This window comes from Pan paniscus, chromosome 9 (genome assembly GCF_029289425.2).
Source record: "Pan paniscus chromosome 9, NHGRI_mPanPan1-v2.0_pri, whole genome shotgun sequence".
Classification (NCBI taxonomy): domain Eukaryota; kingdom Metazoa; phylum Chordata; class Mammalia; order Primates; family Hominidae; genus Pan; species Pan paniscus.
The window spans coordinates 117,551,185-117,576,542 of record NC_073258.2 but is presented as its reverse complement, the minus strand read 5'-3'; the positions used below and the strand labels follow the sequence as shown (position 1 = coordinate 117,576,542).

At 45.1% G+C, this 25,358-nt stretch overlaps 1 protein-coding gene across 8 annotated transcripts in view; it reads left to right on the top strand.

The window, feature by feature from the left end:
* Nucleotides 1–25,358, top strand: part of SIK3 (SIK family kinase 3) — a 251,912-nt gene that overhangs the window by 221,982 nt on the left and 4,572 nt on the right. For 2 of the 8 annotated variants that reach the window (XM_034933783.3, XM_034933782.3), the window contains 9 exons: nucleotides 2,925–2,995; nucleotides 5,238–5,381; nucleotides 9,512–9,662; nucleotides 11,009–11,134; nucleotides 11,410–11,495; nucleotides 11,953–12,062; nucleotides 13,742–14,081; nucleotides 14,827–15,536; nucleotides 24,070–24,233. In XM_034933783.3, the coding sequence (XP_034789674.1) occupies nucleotides 2,925–2,995; nucleotides 5,238–5,381; nucleotides 9,512–9,662; nucleotides 11,009–11,134; nucleotides 11,410–11,495; nucleotides 11,953–12,062; nucleotides 13,742–14,081; nucleotides 14,827–15,536; nucleotides 24,070–24,233 (1,902 nt within the window). The other 6 variants (XM_034933781.3, XM_034933779.3, XM_063608271.1 and 3 more) reach the window with 4 other exon arrangements.

Here is a 25,358-nt window from a genome sequence, read left to right as displayed (position 1 = left end):
CCACACTTTGTTTTTGGCGAACTTACTTACTTAGCCAAGTTATTTCTACATTGAACTCCACTCCTGGAGAGCTTTTTCCTCAATGGGCGCTCACAGGTACCCTGGTTAAGTCCAGCTGCACTCCTGCCAGCTTGGGGCAGGTAGCAGCCTAACTCAGAGCCTTCTCCCAGGCAACCTTTCCCTGCCAGAAGGCCAAAGTGCCCTTAAATTAATTGGTTTCTAGACTGGCTTCCAAAATTGCCTTTTCACTAATGCTTTCTCCATTGATAAACACACCTCACATGTTTGGCATAACCTGGATCACTTGATGATTTGCTCCCACAGCTTTAGCCGAGTCAGTTATCTTAGTCACATGTCCTTCATATGATAGTCACATTCAGAGATTTTTTTTCTCCCTTGGGTTCTGTTTATTTTCCTGTCATAGGTTATTCATTCATTCATTTATTCATTCAATCTCATAGTACCATAAGATTGGGTAGTAAATATATCCATCACCCTTGGAGATGTTTTAAGGGCAGTGCTGCTTTGAGGACCCTTTTCCCTCCTTTAATCCATCATGGGTTAATCCCTTGTAAAATATAGTAAAAGTGAAACATTAGAACAGTGAAAATTTAAACACATATAAAATACAAGGCATTTTTTATTGAGTTCAACAGACAAAATTACTCTGTTAAATTGCTAAAAGTGTCTCTTTATTTATTTTTTTAAATTGCTAAAAGTTTCTGAAAGCCTTTTGTTGATTTCTGTACTTACCTTATCATGAATTGGTAACAAAACAGTTTGTGGGCATGGGTCCATGGGCCACACTTTCAGTAATGAAAGAATTATATATCATAGCCCTTGGCATCACTGACAAGATCAACATATGTGAAGTATTTGAATAATAGTACAAGATCATATGTGATTAAGTACCACAGTAATAACATGGAAAATTAGGTGGCAGAGGCATTCAGAGATGGGCAAGACAGGTTTGGAAGGATCATGGTCAGCTTTATGGGACGTGGGGTGACTTACTGTGTCTACTGTAACTGTTTTTGCCCAGGTCACTAACAAGTTCTTGTTGATAAATCCAGTGGACATTTTTAACCTTTTATCTTTTTGGACGTCCCAACTGTATTAATCACTGTTGACTTCTTTTTTCCTTGAAATATTTTCTGTTCTTGGTGTCTGTGGCACCACATTCCCTGTGTTTTCCCCCACCTCTCCTTTTCACATTTCCTTTCTGCTTGTTCCTTGAGGTTGGCAAAACCCAGAGTTTTATCCTAGGCCCTATTCCCATGTCCTTTGATGTACTCTCTCTGGATGAGTTTGTCCACTCCCGTAATTTCAGTTACTCTCTGATTCTCCAGCCCAGAATGCTCCCCTGAGTTCTACACATACGTGTACATGACTGCCTATGGGATAGATTTAGTTGGTTATTCCACAAGTATTCGCAACTTTAATTCAACATGTCCCAAATGAACTTACCATGACTCAGTAAAACCTGCTCCTCCTCTTGGGTGACAGTGAATGGCACTGTCATTCTCCGGGTTACACAAGCTAGGGATGTGAATTTTATCTTTAACTCTTGTCTTTCTTATTTGCCGTATCAAGTCAGTTGTCCAGTGCCTGTGAATGAAACATCCTCTCCACTTTCCTTTCCTTAACTCAGGTCACTGTCATCCATTGTGTAGACGAACACCACGGCATCCTAACTGACTTCTTTGCTTCCAGTCATGTCCCCTGATCCCTGCCACCAGCCCTTTTCACACTGCAGCTAGAGTAAGCTGGCTTTTGCAAATATAAATCTTTATAACATCATGCCCCTGCTTAAAATCCTTTAGTGATTCACCACTGTTCTTCCTCAAACTTCTTAGTGTGTTATTCAAGACCGTTTGTCACTGGCCACAGCGTTCCTCTTCTGCCTCATCTACAGCCACTTCCTGCCTCACCCTGTTCACTCCACCCTTGTAGAACTGTGGTAAGGGATCCAGGAACCCTGGGAGCTTTCAGACAAAATTATTCCAGGAGTGTTTTGTTTTGTTTTGTTTTGTTTTGTAATTATCCATTTTGTAAAATGCTCTTTTATAATAATTGAAGTGTGATTTTTGTTCTAGTGACTGTGGCATGATGATGATGTGGGCACCCAGGCTATGGGTAGCTAGCAAGGATGCAGATGGGAAAGTCACAGTGATACAAGCATTGTGGTGGTTCTCATTTCACTCACATGTTTTGGCGAGTAACAACTATTTTAAAGCAGTGAATTGATACTACACAATTGTATCTTATGTACTAAAATGTAATTTCAGTAATTCACTATGCTTTCCTGGAGTTAAGACATTTAAACTCTGGAAATCACATTAATATGAAACAACAGGTCAAGTCCTAGACATTTCAGGTAAACAATCTTCTACTGTATTTTCGGGTCCTCAAACACCTACAGGCCTTCTCTTTTCTTCTGCCTGGAAACCTGTAACTCCTGTCCCTCTTTGCCTGACCAGCTCCTGTGCATCCTTCAGGTTCCTGCTAGGTGCTACCTCCTCCAGGATGCCTTCCTTAATTCCCAAGCACCCCCATTAGAAGACTTGATCATGCTATTTTGTAATTGTTTACTTGTCTCTATCCTCTACTAGACTGTAAAATGAGGGCAAGGTCTATGTCTGTAAATTCACATTTTATCCTGTAACAGTAAGCATTTGGCTATTTGTTAGATTAATAAATGAATGAATGAAGATAAATAAGAGGAAGAAATTCTAATTAGTATTACCTAAGCAAGGTAAAAATGGAAAAATAGGTATATGAAAATCCTGTATAACCCAGGAGTCTAGAAAAGTTCTGTAAATAAGAAAGTTAACAGAAAGTCCTGCCCCAAGCCCAGTTACTAGAGTAAGAGGCATGACAGAATAAGCTGCCACCTTGAGCTTTTCCTTCCTGTCTCTCTTCAGGCAGTGCCAGCAGTTACCCCTGTGGACGAGGAGAGCTCGGACGGGGAGCCAGACCAGGAAGCTGTGCAGAGGTAATGTGACATCTGGCAGTGCTTGCAGAAGCCCCTGGGCAGGCTCCCCTGCAACCAGCGAAAGGTCACCTCTGCCCAAGGAGGTGGTACAGTGCAGCTTCAACATTTGTGTGGTCTCTTTGCTCAAGCCAGATGGCATGTTCCACCCCACATGGAAGTAACAGAAGACTACCCAGAAAATGTCATTTCTGTAAGCACCATTGGAAGTCCCCTAAGTGACAGCAATAACCATAAGAACTTTTTCTTTCCTCCCTCCTTCTTCCTTGTCCCCTGCCTTCATATTGCAACTCTGATAGTATTCACAAGGCACAAAGCCTGCTCGTACCTGCCAAGAACTGTTTACTGAAAAGGAATTGGAGATGTGGGATGACAGTGATCCTAGCTAGTCTGGCCATGGACCTCTGGCATGGACTTTTCCTTTCCAGGAGAATGAATACCTCTTGTACTGTTTGCTGTGTGCTTCTTCCACCCCCTTGTACCAACAAAGAGATATTGAAAAAGAGAATATGGGATTCGGGCCAGGGACAGATGCAAATATCCATTGTTTACAGAACCTTGTTGAGAGATGCCTAACTCACAGAGAACGGCAGTGACCATCAGGCATGCTGTACTGTTCATTTGGCCTCAGTTCCATTAGCCCTGGTCCTCAGCTCCATGCATGCCCCCTTGTGGGAGTTGATTTTCTTATTATCCGGGGAGGGGGTTTCACCAGAATCCAGCATGTATTTTCCCAGAAATACAGGTGTTCTTCAAGATTATATGTTTTTTCCTTTGAGGGAAGTTGAAATAAAATGGTTTTCATGGGCTTTTGGGGAACTTTGGGTGTCTTTATCCAATGGTTATTAAAACATTAATGGCTTACTCTTTGGCAAGTTCACATAACACTGATTACTCTACAGTCTGTTAACTGATTTTAGCTGAAAGGGGCAAGATAGTTAAGAATGAAATGAGACCATTTTTTAAGAACCTGACAGTTGCTGGCTAGGACTCTCATCCTATCCCCAGTAGCTCTGTATGAGAGCTGCTATTCAGAAAGCAGCTGGTCCTATGTGGAAAGAAAACCATGGCAAACAGGGGTGTTGGCAGGTGGGCCAGCTCCTTCTACAGCTTGGCCAATAGAAGGAAAATTGTGGTAACTTTTTTTTTCCCTTGATGCTGTTGTTTCTATAGTTTGCTGATAAGAGGGTATATAAGGTTACAAATGGGCCCTACTGGGTCATGAAGAAATGAGAAATCAGGAAATTTACTGCCTTTCTACCTTAAAAGAGACAGCAATATTTTATCTTCTTTGTCTTAGACTTTCCTTCCTCCAGGTCTACCTTCTTTCTTCTTTAGACCAACATTTCAAGGGTATAATGCCCATCAGTTTTGATGTAATAAAAAAGGTGTAGTGCCTCTTTTATTCATGCCTCCAGAAGAGCAGCAGCGGTGGAGGAAGTCATCCACCAGACAAAGAGGGACAATATCTTATTGATGGTATTAACTAAGTGCTGGGTCTGAAAGATCTTCCGAATAAAAGCCATCAGTTTGGGAACTCTTCGTCTTTTGAGACTCTTCTGTTTTTATTTTTTGCCTTGCTTTTTCCCTCCCTAACTAAACATTTCATGTGGTTTTATTTCTTCATCCTCTACAGAATGTTGGTTCCCCAAGGACAACATCAGTTTTTCTTCTCTGATGATTGAGTTATAGTCACCAAGCGAGAGGGAAAGGGTGGTTTTGGAATTCATTTATCCTCAAATGGAAGAATCAGTTTTCTGTGACCTGTAGTGAAGAAAGTCTCAAACCTGGGGCCTGTGAGATCGAGAGACATGCACAGAGTCCTTCTGAATATCTCCCCAGGTTCATCTCTAGGAATAGTCCTTAGGGCTCATTTCCTCTGACTTGTATTTTGGAAATTTGGAGGGAAAAGATGAATAAATTAACATGGAGAAAATAAATTCTTCTACCGAGTAGAATGAAGCAAGGAAAAGTGATCTCATCTTTGTGAGCTAGATCTACTTTCTCTCTTCTCTTCAATGGCTATTCTTAGGTTCAAAATTCAGCCACTTCATTGTCAAGCCAACTTTTGTTGGCCAGTTAGACATGTTTCACTTCCATCCAGTCAGGGATCTGTTTGCCATCAAGCCCTTCGTGAGCTCTGGCACTATTTCATTGAGTGCTTTGGATTAACTTCTAATGCTTCTTGTGGAGGAATATTCCTGTCTGTCTTTTTTACTATGAAATGTGCTCCTGCTTGTTGCAGGTACTTGGCAAATAGGTCCAAAAGACATACACTGGCCATGACCAACCCTACAGCTGAGATCCCACCGGACCTACAACGGCAGCTAGGACAGCAGCCTTTCCGTTCCCGGGTCTGGCCTCCTCACCTGGTACCTGATCAGCATCGGTGAGTAGCCACATGAGCTGTGCGAGCTCCTTGAGGCTCATCGGACAGGCACCCTTCTGATTAGTCTCACAGCGACGGTGACTAGCATCGTGGCTTTAAATAGAAGCCAGCTGTCATCCTGAACTCACATCTTCTCAGCTCCTTGCAGTAGGCAATGCACAGGGCAAAGGTTTTTTACTGCGCCCTGGAGCAATGCGAGATTCCTCTCTCCCATTACCTTGCAGACCTGTTTATTGTCTGCATTTGATTCCCATGATTCTAGATGTTGATTAATAGATAAAATTGAACTTGAGACCTGCAAGAAAGTGAAACTCTCAGAAGGCCACCTGGAAACAGGAAGATTTTTAGCCATATCGATAGACTTGACCTTTAATAATCCATCACCTTCAAAAGAATGAGCATTTCATATCATGTTACCATTGAACCGCCAGCCTGGAAATGAAGACAAAGCCCCTTGTGAATAGTAGAGCAGAGATCCTCTTGAGCGATGTATTTAAGAGGTCATTCTTTCAATATTCTGATGGCAAAAATCTTTTGCTAGGTTCGGTTATGGTTATAATCCATTCTCTTGAAGAAATAAAAGCAAGTTTAACCTTCCTGACCAAGAAAACTTCATTGACTCCAAGTAAGCCTGGAAGCAGCTGCGGAATGACACTTTGCTAGTTGAAGAAGATGATTATCTTCTGTGAATATCTTGATGACTAAAAATCTCAGTCTTGGCCACTCCGAAGCTATCCCCAAGCTCATGGCCCACACGTTCAAAGCCGCCACCAGTTGCTAGAGCGTATTTTATTTCTGTCTTTTGGGGAGGACACTGAAAAGCAGCCTTGGGAAGGTTGAAAAGCAATCAGATTCCAAGGAAATTAGGTTTATATATGTGGTGTAATGAAATCTTGCAGCCAGCTTGCACTGGCAAGCTTGACACATTTTTTTTATTGAGGCTGGTTACCCATTTGGCATCAACATAATCAGCAGAGGCAAGTGAACTCTGAGCAGAGTGAGACATAATTAGTGCCACGTTGGAACCCTAAAAGAAGGAAGATAAGCTTTCATAAATGACTATGAGTAACTTGGTAAAAATGGTCTGTTAGGAGTAGCAAGAATGACAATTCTCAAATAAAACTCTGATGGCACAGAAAGACAGGCTTTTTCTAATGAAAGTCTCTCAGGACTTACAGTGTTCGTACACACTAAAGAGCACTTTGAGGCCAGGCGCAGTGGTTCACGCCTGCAATCCCAGCACTTTGGGAGGCCGAGGCGGGTGGATCACAAGGTCAGGAGTTCAAGACCAGCCTGGCCAATATGGTGAAACCCCGTCTCTACTAAAAATACAAAAATTAGCCGGGTGTGGCGGTGGGCGTCTGTAGTCCCAGCTACTCGGGAAGCTGAGGCAGGAGAATTGCTTGAACCCGGGAGGCAGACGTTGCAGTGAGCCGAGATCATGCCACTGCCCTCCAGCCTGGGCGACAGAGTGAGACTCCGTCTCAATAAATAAATAAATAAATAAATAAAGAGCACTTTGAGTGATTACTGGAGAGCTGCCTTCTCCTCCCCTATACGTTTCCTGTGATTTCTCATAACTTCAAGCTCTACACTGGTATCTAATACACCCTTTATTCCTTCTTTTCTCCTTGTCTCCTTCTTCCCTTCCTCCACAGCCTGACACTTAATGTTTCAGCCCTTGTCTGAGTCTGTTGTTTAGCTGAAGTCCTTTAGGTATCCTTGAATTCTAGGTGTTCCTCAGGAGGTCTTCTTATGAGGGGAACATGAAGATCGTCACATTTCCAGAGTCAGGCTTTATCACAGACCCTATATTCTGTTGACATTTGTTACTCAAGGAGGTCCACACTGGACCACAGCTCTGTCTGTGTGATATCCACCCTGCCTAGAGTCATTGTCAAGGCCTTGCCTGCTGGAAATCTATCTGCTGTCTGTTTTCATGTGAACCTTTTTGGTGTTTTGAGGGTTGCCTGTGGCCAAGCCTGTTCGAATTGGAAGAAAATGATGTTTTATGAGTGGCAAATTGCATAAGATGGGGCATTTGTGCAAACCCAGCATGTCTTGATGGGATCACTATACAAATATGCAGCAAAAGAGATTAAAGCCAGTCTTCAGGGGAAATGAGAAACTTTCCAAGGCTATAAAACATGGAATACGGGTGGCCTGGATGGGTTCTTGAATTCCTTTCATTTTCTGGAGGAAATGATTAAAGAACAGTATATATAGCTATCCTTCTGGGGTAGAAGAGATGAAGTTCAACATGGAAACAGAAGAGTGGTCTAATCAACCTTTTCATTTCTGGAAATGTGTAATTTAAGGTTAAAAATGTTTTAAAAAGTGTAACTAAAAAATTTTTTTAAACTAACACAAGATAGATTTTATCCAGGTGGGGAACCAAGTCCCTCCTTGAAGAGTATAGTGTGGGAGTATCAGCCTAATGCGAGGCCATCCTGAATTTGAGTGTGATTGCAAATAAAAATAAAATCAAGCACAATTGATACTTATCAATGCTTCTCAAATGAGCAACTGCATCAGAACCGTTCCTCTGAGGTTACTGTGCTGGACTGACCTGGGTATCAGTCTCTTCACAACCTGAGCTTCTGAAAAAGTCATGAAATACCTGGACCTGGGATTTTCTGTGATGGGAGAGAATTATTTTTGTGCAGAAAGACTGTATTGCTACTTGAAGAACATGGCTTTCTGAGGGGATCAGAAACATGTCCATTTCAGAAAACATTGAAAGCATAGGAATCAAATTTTAGGAGAAAATAGTACTTACTTGCTTTAACTCAACCTGAAGTAGAAACAGAAATGACAAGTTATAAGGAAATGCTTCTCAACACAGCCTTCATGATCCCTGTTCCTGGATTGTGGCCCCCCAAATTCATTTGTTTTTTATGTTACTGAACCAAATACATGTTCGTGCTCATTTCATTAGCTCACTACTGGGTCAAGCCTCAGGTAGAGTCTGAAACAAAAGCCATCATTAGCAAAGACAGGGTAAAAGGCTTTCACCTGCTGCCAGAACTCTCTGGATACCTCTGCACGGTCATTAGATTCCTCCTGGTCCCGCGCTGTCTGCATTGTATTTGAACTCGCTTGTTAACCTGCTTCCTGAGCTGTGGTTCTGCTTCAGTCCCAAATGAATCACTGGCAAGGTAGCACATCATTTCATCCAAAGTTCAGTGTAATGGCATCTCTGCCCTGGACATGAAACCCTGATCCTTTCCATCTGCTACTGGAATGCTGCTGCCTTGGCAGTCTTTTATCTGCTTACCTCAGCCCATAAACATCTCTTTCTGATCATCAGGTCACAAGAGTAGGTGTTAGCTTCTAACCCCGATGCTGTCTTAGGCATTCCTTATCAATAGCTTGTTCTTTCTTTCTGTAAGATTCTGGCTGTGTTCCAGTTGAGCAGTGGGGTCTTTGAAGGTAATCCATATGATTCCTCTTTCATTAGGAGGTTGGGTGAGTGCTGCTGCTCTGAGAAGTTGATTTTCACAGTAGGTGACCTTATTTGTTGACCAGGTACGTGCAGGATCTCAAGGCCCACATTCCTTAAGAATTTGTTGTCTCCATCCCAGGATCAGAAGTCTTCATTTTCCCCCACCCAATCGCCACCTTCTATTTTCTGTCACAGAACCTATGAGTTCCAGGCCAGACCTTTGACCACAAAACAGACTGTTGTTTCCCTCTGGCCATACGGAGATCATTGCTCAGGGAAAACTTTGGCTCAAATGGTGAATTTAAGGTTTCTAAAGGCACTAGATAGACATATGATTATAAAAGCAAGAGCTTCTGTACAGTCTGGCCTGAAGGATATTGAGAAGCTTTTCTCTCTGGCCTAGTATATTTATAAGAACTGGATGTACTTGATCTCAGGACCTCACCAGGCTTGGAAAGTAAGCCAACCGAAGGTAAGTAGAGATGGAAGATGTACACCTGGAGCCCTCTAAAGGGAAGCAGGCTAGGGAAACGACTGATGTCTGGAAATGGCATGAAAGTGGCATAATATGCAGGGCTACCTGGGCAGCCAGCCGTCTTTATGTTCGTCTGGAACAGCAGTCCCTGTGTGATTTGGTCAAAGCCCCTGAGTCCTAGCCTCTAACCTTCTCTTCCCATATATTCAGCTCTACCTACAAGGACTCCAACACTCTGCACCTCCCTACGGAGCGTTTCTCCCCTGTGCGCCGGTTCTCAGATGGGGCTGCGAGCATCCAGGCCTTCAAAGCTCACCTGGAAAAAATGGGCAACAACAGCAGCATCAAACAGCTGCAGCAGGTAATGGAAGAGGTGGCAGGCATCCCTGGAGGAGCATGGGTGACAGAGGCCAGGATTGCAGGAGGACTGGGGTGGTAAACGTACCCCTTTTATGTCAGCAACATTGCAGTTTTATAGGTTAAAAAAGTATAGCTTTCTGGGCCGGGCGCAGTGGATCCCGCCTATAATCCCAGCACTTTGGGAGGCCAACGTGGGAGGATTGCTTGAGCCCTGGAGTTCTAGACCAGCCTAGGCAACATGGCAAACCCTTTCTCCCCCAAAAGATTAAAAATTAGCATAGTCCCAGCTACTCCTGAGGCTGAGATGGGAGGATCACTTGAACCTGGGAGGTAGAGGTTGTAGTGAGCTAAGATCACACCCCTGCACTCCATCCTGGCAACAGAGTGAGACTCTGTCTTAAAAGAAAAAGAAAGTATAGCTTTCTAATGCACTTTCTTTACTTTGTGTTATGTACAGCCCTCCCCAGGATCAAACTTCCTTCTCCTGTGAAGGGACTAAATTTTTCTCCTGTCTCTAGTTCATTGGAAAGGAATTTCTGGGCTTGGGTTTCTGTGGGAACCACCAGAGAAGGTGCTACTTTTTTTTTTTTTTTTTTTTTTTTGAGACCAAGTCTTGCTCTGTCACCCAGGCTGGAGTGCAGTGGCACAATCTCAGCTCACTGCATTGTCCGCCTCCTGGGTTCTAGAGATTCTCCTGCCTCAGCATCCTGGGTAGCTGGGACTACAGGCGTGCACCACCATGCCAGCTAATTTTTGTATTTTTAGTAGAGACAGGGTTTCACCATGTTGACCAGGCTATGTCTCGAACTTCTGACCTCAGGTGATCCGCCCGTCTTGGCCTCCCAAAGTGCTAGGATTACAGGCGTGAGCCACCTTGCACGCCTGGCACTCTGCGCATGATTTAGGATGCTGGGTCTTGATTAAACCTGCTGTACGTTGTTACCACCTGGCATTCTCTCCAGGTGGTATGGAACGGTACTCTCAGAGGAAGGAAATGTACCTCTATATGTTTCTGTACTATAAAGATTCTATAAAGAGCCAATTTCCTTTCTGCCTTCCTGATGACCAAGCTTCCAATGGCATGTGCTTTGTACACAGATTTCACATTGGACACTTGTACTCATACAAAGGCCATCCTTGATGTTTTCCATTCATTCATACAGAACAGGATGTGAATCTGTTTAGTGCACCAGATACTTAGGTAAATGAGTTAATTGCTCATCAAGGACACTGTTCTCTGCGGCTCTTTCTGCCCATGAGAGCTTGGAGGCAGATCTGCATCTGCTGAAATCACTGCATGAGGCGGGTCTGGCTGCATCCCATCTGTATTAACTACTTTCCCTTCAGGAGTGTGAGCAGCTGCAGAAGATGTACGGGGGGCAGATTGATGAAAGAACCCTGGAGAAGACCCAGCAGCAGCATATGTTATACCAGCAGGAGCAGCACCATCAAATTCTCCAGCAACAAATTCAAGTAGGCCCTCACTCTTTGCTTTCTCCAACTTGTTTGGAGTTTGCTTTCAGGCTGATTTGCCTGTGCATTTTGGAGGAGACCACTCAGTGCAAAGTGGATTTGAGGTCTGTTTATGGTTGACATGTTTGAGTAAAGGTAATCAGACCTTCTGGTGAACAACAAAAGCATAAATCTGAGACACAGATAGTTCTTTCTGTTTCTTCCCTTCCTGAGAATAGCTCTGAGTAATCTTCAAGCTCACAATAATTTTTTTCCTTTCCCCATATATGTTTTAGGACTCTATCTGTCCTCCTCAGCCATCTCCACCTCTTCAGGCTGCATGTGAAAATCAGCCAGCCCTCCTTACCCATCAGCTCCAGAGGTATGAGTCATTTTGTGTTGTGCCTAAGCCATTGTCTCGATAGCATGGTACCCTTGGCTTGACTCACTGGGAGATATGGACTGACTTGAGCATTCATCTTGCAAGAATCTATTTGAAAAGGAGAGAAACCACTGTAAATTTCAGGAGCCTTCTTGAAATCCCAACTTCCTGTGCCACTTCATTTCCTTAGCCCCATGAGCAAAGTAATCTGATATCTAATACAGGAGGCAGACATAGGCCCACAATGAACTCTGCCATTTTGGCTGAGTTCTTTTCAAACAAGATGTAGATAGGTTTTAAATACACTGTGGTGGATGGCTTATGTATATTTTTCTAACATGAGGCTTATCAAAGTAAAAAAAAAAAGTTTCCACTGATATATGTTGTATGGCTGAAACTTAAGATTGTACTGTCACCTTAGGAAGCTTCTTTGTGTATCTCTTTTGTTATTTTTAAGGTTAAGGATTCAGCCTTCAAGCCCACCCCCCAACCACCCCAACAACCATCTCTTCAGGCAGCCCAGTAATAGTCCTCCCCCCATGAGCAGTGCCATGATCCAGCCTCACGGTGAGTGGAGAGGTTCAGACCAAACAGTTCATTTTATGCCACATGGGAAAAAATGATGGTCTCAGTTTTGAGCACCATAAACCATTTGAAAGGCAGAATAACATAGTATTCAGGGGTATGGACTCTAGAGCCAAGCTGCTTTGGTTTGCATCCTGGTTCCATCAGTTTCTTAGCTGTAAACCCTTCGGTAAGTTAACTTGACTTCTTGAATTAGTCCATTTCACACTGCTCTAAAGAACTGACTGAGACTGGGTAATTGATAAAGGAAAGAGGTTTAATTGACTCACAGTTCCACATGGCTGGAGAGGCCTCAGAAAACTTACAACCATGGCAGAAGGAGAAGCAAGGCTCATCTTCCATGGTGGCAGGAGAGAGATTGCACAGGGGAAAGCGCCAGAATCTTATCAAACAACCAGATCTCAAGAATTCCCTCATTATCATGAGAACAGCATGGAGGAAACTGCCCCGTGATACAGTCACCTCCCACCAGGTCCCTCCCTTGACACATGGGGACTACACTTCGAGATGAGATTTGGGTGGGTACACACAGAGCCAAACCATATTACTTCTCAAATGTCAACTGAGGATAATTATGGTACAGTATGTAGATATACGTAAAACACTTGGAACAGTCTCTGGCACAAAATAGTTCTCAATAAAAGTTTACTATTATTAATATTTTTAACAAAACCTCCAGCCCTACCAAATAAAAAGCAGCTACCAGAACCTTCCTTATAGTCATGCCTCCGTTTGGCTGTCTGCTATACACGTGGGCCCCTCTCTTGTGGGCGTATAGATGGGAGTGAAGATAAGTATAACGTGACTGTGAGTCTTCAGAGGTCAGCCGTCTTAGGATCTCTTGAGTAACACTCCACGAGCTACGTCCCTAGTCAGTCTCCCTAGGATCCTTGAGAAGAGTCTGAATTGGCCTCTAGGCTCTTCCTACTTAAAGTGGGGTCCCCCAGCCACCAATATTGGGAGAAAAAGTAAGATCTCAGGTCATATTCCAGACCTGTTAGAGTCTGTTTTTTTTTTTTTTTGAGATGGAGTCTCCCCCTGTCACCCAGGCTGGAGTGCAGTGGTATGATCTCGGCTCACTGCAACCTCCACCTCCGGGTTCAAATGATTCTCCTGCCTCAGCCTCCCAAGTAGCTGGGATTACAGGCGCCCGCCACCACACCCAGCTAATTTTTGTATTTTTAGTAGAGACAGGGTTTCGCCATGGTGGCCAGGCTGGTCTCGAACTCCTGACCTCATGATCCGCCCACCTCGTTCTCCCAAGTGCTGGGATTACAGGTGTCAGCCACCACGCCCGGCCTAGAGTCTGCATTTTTAACCAGATGCCAGGCCATTTGTGTGCACGTGAAAGTTCAAGAAGCACTGCCTAGATCCGAGTTACCCCATGTAATCCATGGACCAGCTTTTAAGGGAACTTGTTGGAAACACAAATTCTTAGGGGCCCATCCTGACCTACTGAATCAGAGTTTGAAACAGAATTATATAGATAGGACCCAGGAATCTTCTGTTTAACAAGTTCTCCAGACTTGTCCTATGCACAGTGCAGTTTGAGAAGCACTGTTCTAGCTGGTATGTCGTCTGAGTATCCTCATTAGCTCTCATTACTTCTGGCTGGCTGGTGGCCTGGGCACTTGGTCACTCTGAGGTTCCTTTCTCTCCAGGGGCTGCATCTTCTTCCCAGTTTCAAGGCTTACCTTCCCGCAGTGCAATCTTTCAGCAGCAACCTGAGAACTGTTCCTCTCCTCCCAACGTGGCACTAACCTGCTTGGGTATGCAGCAGCCTGCTCAGTCACAGCAGGTCACCATCCAAGTCCAAGAGCCTGTTGACATGCTCAGCAACATGCCAGGCACAGCTGCAGGCTCCAGTGGGCGCGGCATCTCCATCAGCCCCAGTGCCGGTCAGATGCAGATGCAGCACCGTACCAACCTGATGGCCACCCTCAGCTATGGGCACCGTCCCTTGTCCAAGCAGCTGAGTGCTGACAGTGCAGAGGCTCACAGGTAAGACTGCCTAACGTCACCCAGCCATCTATGCATGGGATCCAGGTGGGAGGAAGCCCCTTAGCAGAGTGAGAGAAAAGGAGGGAAGGAGAATGGGTCTGACTAGGCTGTGCTCTTGTTTCACGCTTTCTAAAATCAGGATGCTGGGTTTGGAATGAACTTGTCAGCTTTTTATTGACCCAGGGTTAAAATTCTAATGAGACTGAGGTGGAAGATGGGAAAGCTACCTTATTATTTGCTACCTTATTATTTGCTTGCAAAGAAGAAAATGGCCTGTTAGAGGAATGTGTAAAAATTCCAGTTCCCCTTTTCTTGAAGGGAGCATCTTGAAGTTGCTTCCTTCAAGATGAGCTAGATCTATTACCCACGCAGTGCCCTCAGTCCCTTGGAGGTTACTGGACAAGCCAATAATGGAATAAATAGGGACAATGCATACATCTGCCACTTCTCTGTCACACCACAGTTCTCTGTACCAGTGGGTTCTCCCTACTGAGGAGGAGGAGCTGTTCCCGGGAAGTCTAGTACTTGTTACATGGATGTCTGGTACTCCCTTTTGTGTCTGCAGCTTGAACGTGAATCGGTTCTCCCCTGCTAACTACGACCAGCCGCATTTACACCCCCATCTGTTTTCGGACCAGTCCCGGGGTTCCCCCAGCAGCTACAGCCCTTCAACAGGAGTGGGGTTCTCTCCAACCCAAGCCCTGAAAGTCCCTCCACTTGACCAATTCCCCACCTTCCCTCCCAGTGCACATCAGCAGCCGCCACACTATACCACGTCGGCACTACAGCAGGCCCTGCTGTCTCCCACGCCGCCAGACTATACAAGACACCAGCAGGTACCCCACATCCTTCAAGGACTGCTTTCTCCCCGGCATTCGCTCACCGGCCACTCGGACATCCGGCTGCCCCCAACAGAGTTTGCACAGCTCATTAAAAGGCAGCAGCAACAACGGCAGCAGCAGCAGCAACAGCAGCAACAGCAAGAATACCAGGAACTGTTCAGGCACATGAACCAAGGGGATGCGGGGAGTCTGGCTCCCAGCCTTGGGGGACAGAGCATGACAGAGCGCCAGGCTTTATCTTATCAAAATGCTGACTCTTATCACCATCACACCAGCCCCCAGCATCTGCTACAAATCAGGGCACAAGAATGTGTCTCACAGGCTTCCTCACCCACCCCGCCCCACGGGTATGCTCACCAGCCGGCACTGATGCATTCAGAGAGCATGGAGGAGGACTGCTCGTGTGAGGGGGCCAAGGATGGCTTCCAAGACAGTAAGAGTTCAAGTACATTGACCAAAGGTTGCCATGACAGCCCTCTGCTCTTGAGTACCGGTGGACCTGGGGACCCTGAATCTTTGCTAGGAACTGTGAGTCATGCCCAAGAATTGGGGATACATCCCTATGGTCATCAGCCGACTGCTGCATTCAGTAAAAATAAGGTGCCCAGCAGAGGTAAGTGTCTCCTCACAGTGGAAGTCCTGGGCCAGTCTGCCCTAATCAACTTACTCAGTAATGTTATCTTTTTTCAGCTAGTATTCTGTGTTCCTAAGAAAAAAAGAATTTCTGAGCTTCAGGACCTTCTTGGGGAGAAGCATGTAGGAAGTGGGTATTGGTGGGCAAGGGGTCCATTTTCAAAATCAAAGGACCATGATACAAAATTAACACTTAGTCAATAAGATAGATGATCCATTTCCCTTATTCATACCACAGTTTCTTGGAATCCAGAAATTCTTGACTGCCATCCAAACAGCTAACTTTAAACTTGTGCAATAGAAAAAAAGTCAGCCCAACATAATTTAGTGTAAATAGTGTGGGAACAAGAGTCAGAGCACCTTAATTCTGCTCTTGCAGCTATCATAAATACGATAACTTTGTCATTTAATCCCTCTGATTCTGATTTTCCTCATCTGTGAAGAAGGTGTTGGAGGAACAATGGAGTATCTTACGGAGTATCTGTGGAGATGAAAACATGTATATATGTGTTTGTTTCTACGTAATGTTTGCATGAGAGAGAGAGGCACATTCAGATCATCTGAAATGTATGAGTTCAGTGCATAAATGTGAGGTATTATTACTCTGGTCGTTTTATTAGTGAGCTAAATGCAGAATATTACAGCATCATAAGGGGCCCCATTATCATTTCGTTTTGTACCACTTTATAATTAATGAGTATATTCATTATCATTCTGAAGGAGATCAGGATTGCAATTAGTAAGTTATACTTAGAAAATATAGTTCCATTAGCATCACGGCATTCATCCTAGACAAAATCAGGAATCTTGCAATTTACCACTCCTCACCATTGCCATCCAAGGGAATAAAAAGCAATTTATCTGTAAACTGTACAACCCTGAGACTGAGCAGTTTCTTCCATCCTTCCCTCCCCGGAACTCCCTGCATCTCCTGCCCTGTCATTTAAAGTCAGTGCTGAAAACTCAGCTCCAGGGGGAATTCGGTCCCGCAGCACAGAGCAGTAGAGAAGGCCTTGCTGTAAAGCGGTGTCTGTGAAAACGCCTTGGTGGTGCCAGGTTGTACTCATTATGCGCTCTTAGGGGGGAATTGTTGCCTGAAATGCCAATTCAATCCTGACCTTTTGAACAGATGGGTGTCATCCAGCTGAGAGATTGGCCCCAGTGAGATGTACTATGTTCACCTGTGGCTGCTGTATTCTTAGTAGACATAGGAGGGTGGGAGCTTTCAGAACCAGGTCATAGGTGGAATGGTTAACAGACCTGAGGGTATTTAGGATTGGGAGGAAAAACTAAGAGAAACATCACGCTTGTTAGATGGAAGAAGGGATTAGATTTTTCTGGGTTCATATTATGGGGCAGAACCAAGATCAAGATAGAAGTTGCAGCAAATTTCAACACCCTGTGGAAGACCTTTATAAGAACTCTCCAGAACAGGCTGCCTTAGCAGCCTGGGAGCTTTCTAACAGAGGTGGGATAATGGTATGGGGATGTTGTGGAAAAGATTCCCCTGCAAATGGAAGCTTCCAGCAGATTAGCACACTATAGTTGGCATGAAAAGGAGATGAGCTCACGTTTTCTTTTTTTTTTTTTTTGAGACGGAGTGTTGCTCTGTCACCCAGGCTGGAGTGCAGTGGTGCGATCTCAGCTCACTGCAAGCTCTGCCTCCCACGTTCATGCCATTCTCCTGCCTCAGCCTCCCGAGTAGCTGGGACTACAGGCGCCCGCCACCACGCCCGGCTAATTTTTTGTATTTTTAGTAGAGACAGGGTTTCACCGTGTTAGCCAGGATGGTCTCGATCTCCTGACCTCGTGATCCGCACGCCTTGGCCTCCCAAAGTGCTGGGATTACAGGTGTGAGTCACCACGCCCGGCTGAGCTCACATTTCTGTTGTGCCTTCCATGTGCCAGGCACCAAATGCTGTTCACATACGGATTCATTTAATCCTTACAACAATCCTACAACCCTAGAATAACCAACTCTTATTCCCATTTACCAGTGAAACAGCGGAGGCACAGAGATTAAGTAACTTGTCCCCAAAGTCAAGAGGTAGTCAGTGGCAGCTGAACATAAGAGTACTCACACTAGCTGTCACTGACACGAGAGATGCTCACCGAGCAAGTCCCGGGTGTGCAGGGCACTGAGGAAGGAGCATAGCTGCAGCAAACAGTGCTGCTGCCCTCCACCCCTGCCCCAGGCTGAGTTACCGTGTACTTTCAATACTTCCTGAAATGTTTTTCTTCAAAAATTATTTTCTCTAGTTTCTCTTTACCTTCCTTCCTGTGTGACTTCTGTGTGTACAAAGTCTGGAGAGCATAATTCCCCATTGTCCCCTGATTGTCAGAGGACCCCTTCTTCGGCAGGCACGCTAGTCTGTTGAGTACCCACTGTTGGTGCAAGTGCTGTGGGCGCACCAGAGGAGGGAGAGATTACTTCAATCCAAGGAACAACGTAGGTTTCCAGCAATAAGTAGCCTGTGGGTTGGGTCCTGGTGGATGAAGAAGGTTTGCCATTTGGATCTAGAGGAGAAGCAAGAGAAAAGAACAATGGGTGAGACCGTCTCAAGGAATTTTCCAAGGACAGCAGCAGGCTTGGCTGGTTTGAAGTACAGCGTACATGAAGGCATTAGTAGAAGCTAAGGACAGAGGTTTTCTAAAATGCATCGTCTAGATTCAGCTGTACTGTGAAAAAAACTCAAGTTTTTTTTTTTTTTTTTTTTTTGGCAGAGTCTCACACTGTCACCCACGCTGGAGTGCAGTGGCACGATCTCGGCTCACTGCAACCTCCCCCTCCTGGGTTCAAGCGATTCTCCTGCCTCAGCCTCCTAAGTAGCTAGGATTACAGGTGTGCACTACCACACCCGGCTAATTTTTTTTGTAGAGACGGGGTTTCACCATGTTGGCCAGGCTGGTCTTGAACTCCTGACTTCAAGTGATCCAACCACCTCGGCCTCACAAAGTGCTGGGATTATAGGCATGAGCCACCATGCCTGGCTTTCAGGTTTCTTTTAAAAACTCCAGAGCTTACATTTTTACTTTACTGAAAAAATCATCAGATAATTTGCTGTTCACTTCTGTCACGAAAGGCTTATAATGCTGTGCCCCCACCACTCTGCAGGCAAGTGGGGGAGCTCACTCTTCTCAACCTTTTTGCCAGGAAGGAATGCCTGCTGTTTCTTTTAATGGTCCCTCCATCTCAACTGTGTTGCACAAGACTCTACTGTAGGTGCTGTGAGAACGCAGAGATGAAAGGATAACCTGTCCTCAGGGAGCTTCTACTCTACTAGGGGATGTAAAACAAGCTCATAAACAGCTTTGCTATGAAGTGCTAGGTACTGAGTGCTGCAAGAAGTATGACTGAGAAGAGCAGAGCTAGTGTGATCTTCTTAGCATTTCTTAAGGGTAGATGAACAGGGATTGTTGGTGTTATTTAGTTACTTTTTGAGTCAGGGTCTTGCTCTGTCACCTAGGCTAGAGTGCAGTGGTGCAACCACGGTTCACTGCAGCCTCGACCTGGGCTCAAGCAGTCCTCCCACCTCAACCTCCTGAGCAGCTGGGACTACAGGCGCGTGCCACTACACCCAGCTAATTTTTTTTTCCCTTTGGTATAGATGGGGTCTTGCTATGTCGCTGGGGCTGATCTTGAACTCCTGGGCTCAAACAATCCTCCCTTCTTGGCCTCCCAAAATGCTGGTATTACAGGCACGAGCCACCACACCCAGCCATATTGGTATTAGTAAAGGAAAATTAGATGCCATCTTATCAGTGTCCATGGTTACCTATTTCCTTGATGGCGATTTGCCACCAGCCAGTATGAGGCCAGGCACTGTGAGAGCTCTAAGCAGGCAGCATGCCAAAGGTTTCTTCCCAATTTGTAGAAGTGTCAGGATTTCACATGCCCCATGCTGTCTGTAATCTCCCTGCCTGCCACCCTAGAAGGAAAAACAAGGTTTGTCTTTCTTCTATAGTGGCACACACACTTGATCTTTTTGACTTTGCAAATAAATACAGCAGCATAACCAATCTACACCATGAGATTACCAACTGGAACTCACAAAGAAAACCACATCCTCTTCTCTGAGCTCAGTCAGCCTCAGCTTTATTACTCAGGCCTCATAGAGCAGTAAAATGCTGACAGAGTGGGAGGGGTTACCCCAGAACCTTTAAGGGGAGTATGCAGTCACGTCATTGCTCCCCTTTTCTCTCAAAACCCAGTAAGTGAGTAAGGACGAGTCAACATTGACAGATTCAATAGAGAATTGTGCAAGTTGCCCCAAAGTTCCCCGGGAAGGTGGGTGGTGCGCATTGTGTCCGTTTGTGCATTTTTCCCCTTGTGTGATCGGACGATCATCCCACCTCTGCACTCTCTTAGCTTTAGTTTGATAAATATTCGAGCATGTAGCTCTTGGGAAGCGTCTTTCCTCCATGACTTTGGTAGCTGCTGAATTGGTATAAAGGGTTGCCAAAGATTTGATCCTGAATGTCATATTCCTTGGGCAGTGGGTTAGTCTGTTTGTACCCCCCAAAATGGTCGATAGGGTCTTATTTATAGAGTGTCACAAAGGACTTCTAGACTCAGGGTCAGCATTCTTACCAAAAATCAGACTTGACTTATTTGGTCTTTTACAGTTGATTAAAGACTCTTTCACATGTGTTGTCTTTTCGAGCCCCCAAACAACCCTCATTTTTCAGATCAGGAACCTTGAGGAGAAGCTGAAAGATTTGCCAACACTTTGCTGGTGAGGGAGCTGGGTCCTGACTTCAAGTTTTCTGATCCCCTGGTCATGTATTTTTTCCTTTACGCCTCCTTGCCCACTCTGCACCCTCCAACCACAGCTGCCAAGTGAAAGATGCTAGCCCTTCCAGGTCTTTGACCTACCGATGATACTGAAACTTGAGCAGACAGAGCCCTGGGGTATCCCCTGACTCCTATTAATACTCTTTTTCATCTGGCTTTTAACTGACATTTGTCTGTCGTGAATCAGAGGCTTCTCCTGGAAATTAAAGTTTCCCTGAGTCATTTGTTCATTTACATATGGGTATATTGTCCCTCATAATTCTGCAAGCAGGGTTCTGTGATTAAATCAATTTCCTTGTTTGTTTTTGTCAGCTGACTCAGTACGTCCTTATGCACTCAGAAATAACATCTCTAAACTGAATATAAATCATGCTAGACTTTATTGAGCCTTTACAGTGTAGTAACCTCTATGAAGCACTCCACACCCATGGAGTCAGTCCAGTTGTACAGATAACTAAGACCCAGCAAAGCAAGATAACTTGCCCGAGCTCCTGCTCCTCAGGAAGCAGCTAAGCCAGGATTCACGGCCAACTCTTCCTGACGCCAGAGCTTGTGCTCATGACCCTTGTGCTCAACTCCAGCTTGGCTGAGGATGAGCTCTGGGCTGGGAGTCAGGAAGGCCCCCTACATGATTTGTCAGGTGGTTGCTTGCTCTGTCTTGGTGCCTACAGGCATCAGACCTGAAGGCGGGGAAGACAGCAGACAAGGCAGAGCCCAAAGGAGGGTGGGTGTTTTGGTTTGCAGAGGCCCCATTCTCAGGGATAAAAACAAGTCTGAGAGAGGGAAGGAAAAGAGCCTTAAAAGACACGGCAAACAAACCAAAACACTGAGGCCTCCAGAAGAGGCAGGAAGGCTCCAACCAGGACTATATACATTTTGTTAGCTTTGCCGTTTCCTCATGGTTAGTAATGATGTTTTAAAAATCTTTAAACAGGAGAGCGCTCATGTTTGTCCTTGCGGAGAGCAAAGAGATGCAACTGATGAGATTTGCATCCAACTATATAATCAGGCTTAAAGGAAAAAAGCACCCCAAGGAATTGAGTGGATGATGTTAGTTATCAAAGAAGACAATATAGGTTTTTGAAAAAGTAAGAAGCGGCTGCTCGCATTGCTTCTTGGCAAAGCAGACAGAATCGCCATTTCCTCACTCCCACACAACCATGTTGCACCACTTCCTGCCAGTGGTTTTTGGTTGGCCCTGGCGCCAACATGCGAGCAGTGCCCACTGAGAGGAATTGGGCAGAGTGGGTAGGACGGGTGGGCTAATCCCACAGAGCAAGTCCTGGTGTAGGTTTTCTTTTATCTTCTCTCTGCTGGCTTTTAGCTTTCTGTAGCAAAATAGTTGGCTTCTGGCTGTTCCTTTTACCTCTTTGCTCAGAGAACTTTCAAAAGATTTCTCACTTGCCATCATCTTTGGTAGCTGGGAAGCTCCCTCCTCTAATTTTTCTCCAGAATGTCTTGCATTACTAGCAATGGGCATGTCAGTTAGCTCCCCTCCCTTTCCATCCTGCCTCTGCCCCTAAGTCCCAGCCTAACCTTAATCATTATAGAAAACCATTGAAATACAGAGACCTGAAATCCTTTACCCAACATTCAAGAAGTATGCTTTACTTTCATTATTCAAATAGATCATTGGAATGGCACAGTTAGCATTACAGCTGTGTTTGCTATTAAGAGATTTTGTTTTAAACTTAGTCCCACCAAGAGTCAGTTCATCCAAGATAAGCTCAGTAGTTTCCAAGAAGCTTTAACTCAGAAAACCAACCAAGCAAACACAACTTATTTTCAAGTCCCAGGCTTTTAAAGACTGAAGTCAAAAGTGCTACCAGGAGGATCCTGTCAACATAGGTGTGGCTTTGATAGTCTTCTTGACTATCCTTGATCAAGAAGAAATACTCATTCCTTTTTCTCTCCAATTCTAGTCCATAGAACGGTATGCTCTGACAGGATAGTAACCCATATTAAGAGAGTATTTATTTTTATTATTCTTTTTTGAGATAGAGTCTCACTCTGTTGCCCAGGCTGGAGTGCAGTGGCATGCTCTTGGCTCACTGCAATCTCTGCCTTCTGAGTTCAAGCAATTCCCCTGCCTCAGCCTCCTGAGTAGCTGGGACTACAGGGGCACGCCACCACACCCAGCTAATTTTTGTAATTTTAGTAGAGGTGGGGTTTCGCCATGTTGGCCAGGCTGGTCTCAAACTCCTGACCTCAAGTGATCCACCTGCCCCGGCCTCCCAAAATGCTGGGATTACACACACCCGGCCTAAAGAGCATTTACTGACATCAGTGAAAGAGATCATAATACTGGGTATAGGACAATGTTCTAGAACACTGAAGATTCACAGACATACATGAGATATAGTTCTTGCCTGCAAAGAATTTATAGTCTAATGTGAATGATTAAGTACATAATTGAACATGGTACCAAGGATAATGTTAGAGCAATCAGAGACAAAGTCTTTTGAAGTTTAAAGGAAGAGATGATCTATTTCTGTTTGAAAGGAAAAGTTTAATAAAGACAATAGCATATGATATGGATGTAGAATGATGAGTTGCTTTGGATTGGCAGGAGTGAAGGCAGAAGAATCAGTTATTTGCAGATAGAAGGAACAGTGAGGGCAAATGCATAGAATTGTGCATAGATGGGGAACAGTTAAGTGGTCCCATTTGACTAGAGCTTAGAATGTATGGAGCGGGGAATATGAGACACTGATTGGAAGATAGCCCAGGGCAGTGTTGTAAAATGAAAGTGAATGGACTACAGAACGGTTGGTCTTTGTAGGGTAGTAGTAGGGGATTGGTTATGAGGCTAGCATAATAATCCAGGCAAGAGGTAATCAGGTTTCCATGAGATTGGCAACAAAGGGACTGAAGTGACCAGCATTGCAGAGTTAGATTCAGCACCAGGAGTAAGGAATCAATAGTGGCCCCAAGAGCTTATGCCTGGAAGATTTGGAAAATGAGGCATCAAAACGACAATGTCTGAAGGAGTAGCAGGTTATGGGGGAAGCGGATGGGTTTGGAATTGGACATGGTGAGTGTTACATGCTGGTTAGATATCCAGGGAAAGATACCTAGTAAGTAGCTGGAAGTATGGATCTGGGGCTTAAAGGAGCACTTCAGTAATTCTTTACATAAAGGCAGTACAGCCATGAAAATAGATGATGTTGCCAGAGTAAGTGTGGGGAGAGAGAAGGTCAAGGACAAAAATGTGGAGAGTACTTGCTTAGAAAGGGTGGAGGGGCCATCAAAGGAGTCAGAAGCAGCAGTTAGAGAAGTAGAAAGAGGAGAGTAGCAGCGTGGTACACTGAGGTCACCGGGGGAGGAGAGAGGACGCAGCCAGCCACAGAACAGATGCATCCTCTAGGGCTAGAGGGCCCTGAAAGCTCCGAGAGTAATTCTCATGTGCATTTAGGTTTGGGAATAGATCACTGTTAATTCAACAGAGAAATGAAAGAAGAGAAGGTTCGGTGGGGTCCAGCCATGCCCTGTTATGTGGAATTTTTTCCCTAAGGGTGTGGTCCCCTCCCCTACAGCTCGTCTTTTGGAGGGCTGGTCCAGGCTCTTCTAAGCCATGACGCCGGCTGAGGATCAGCGGTTGGTGTACATGATCTCCTCAGCCTTGCCCGTTGTCCCTTGCAAGACATTTCTTGGATGGGAGTTTCCAGTGCTGGGAGAAGTTCCGCCCCACTGACTCTATTCTGCTGTGTCTCCTCAGAGCCTGTCATAGGGAACTGCATGGATAGAAGTTCTCCAGGACAAGCAGTGGAGCTGCCGGATCACAATGGGCTCGGGTACCCAGCACGCCCCTCCGTCCATGAGCACCACAGGCCCCGGGCCCTCCAGAGACACCACACGATCCAGAACAGCGACGATGCTTATGTATGTTGGTCCCACCTGCTGCACAGAGGTGGATCCTCCCAGTCCCAGCCTTGAAACAGAGTATAGTGATGTGGGGTAGCCTCTCTTGGCCGCTCTCCTCAGTCAGCATCCAGCCTTTCTGGAAACGGTGGGGAGCATTTCTTTTTTTTTCTTTTTTGAGATGGAGTCTCACTCTGTCGCCCAGGCAGGAGGACAGTGGCGCGATCTCAGCTCACTGCAACTTCTACCTCCCCAGTTCAAGTGACTTTTGTGCCTCAGCTTCCTGAGTAGCTGGGACTACAGGTGCCTGCCACCACGCCTGGCTAATTTTTGTATTTTTAGTAGGTATGGGGTTTTACCATGTTGGCTAGGCTGGTCTCGAATTCCTGAGCTCAGGCAATTCGCCTACCTTAAGAGCATTTTCTTTGAGCCACCCTAACAGACCAAACCTTAATTCAAGTAGAATCTATGCTCCAAATTTTAGACCAAAGAATCAGAAATAGTTGCCATCTGTTCCCTGTATTTTTGGTTATTAAACCTCTTCTCAGTCTAAACTCAGGCCCCAGCAAATGAGCCCATAGGCTTCTGGTTATTTTTCAGCAGCTACGTTGAGCTTACTCAGATCAGGGGAGCTGGTGGGCCTCAGCAAAGTTTTGTTTTCCTAGGGTGGTGCTAGTCTAGTAGCTAGCCACATGTGGCTATTCAAATCTAAACCAATTAAAATTTAAAACAATTTAAAATTCAGTTCCTTAGTCACACCAGTTACACTTTATTTTTTATTATTATTTTTTTTTTGAGACAGAGTCTTGTTCTGTCACCCAGGTTGGAGTGCAGTGGCGCAATCTCGGCTCACTGCAAGCTCCGCTTCCCGGGTTCACGCCATTCTCCTGCCTCAACCTCCCGAGTAGCTGGGACTATAGGCGCCCGCCACCTAATTTTTTGTATTTTTAGTAGAGCTAAATTTTTTTAGCCCAGCTAATTTTTTGTATTTTTATTAGAGATGGGGTTTCACTGTGTTAGCCAGGATGGTCTCGATCTCCTGACCTCATGATCCACCCGCCTCGGCCTCCCAAAGTGCTGGGATTACAGGCATGAGCCACCGCGCCCAGCCCAGTCACACTTTAAGTGCTCAGTAGCCACTTGTGG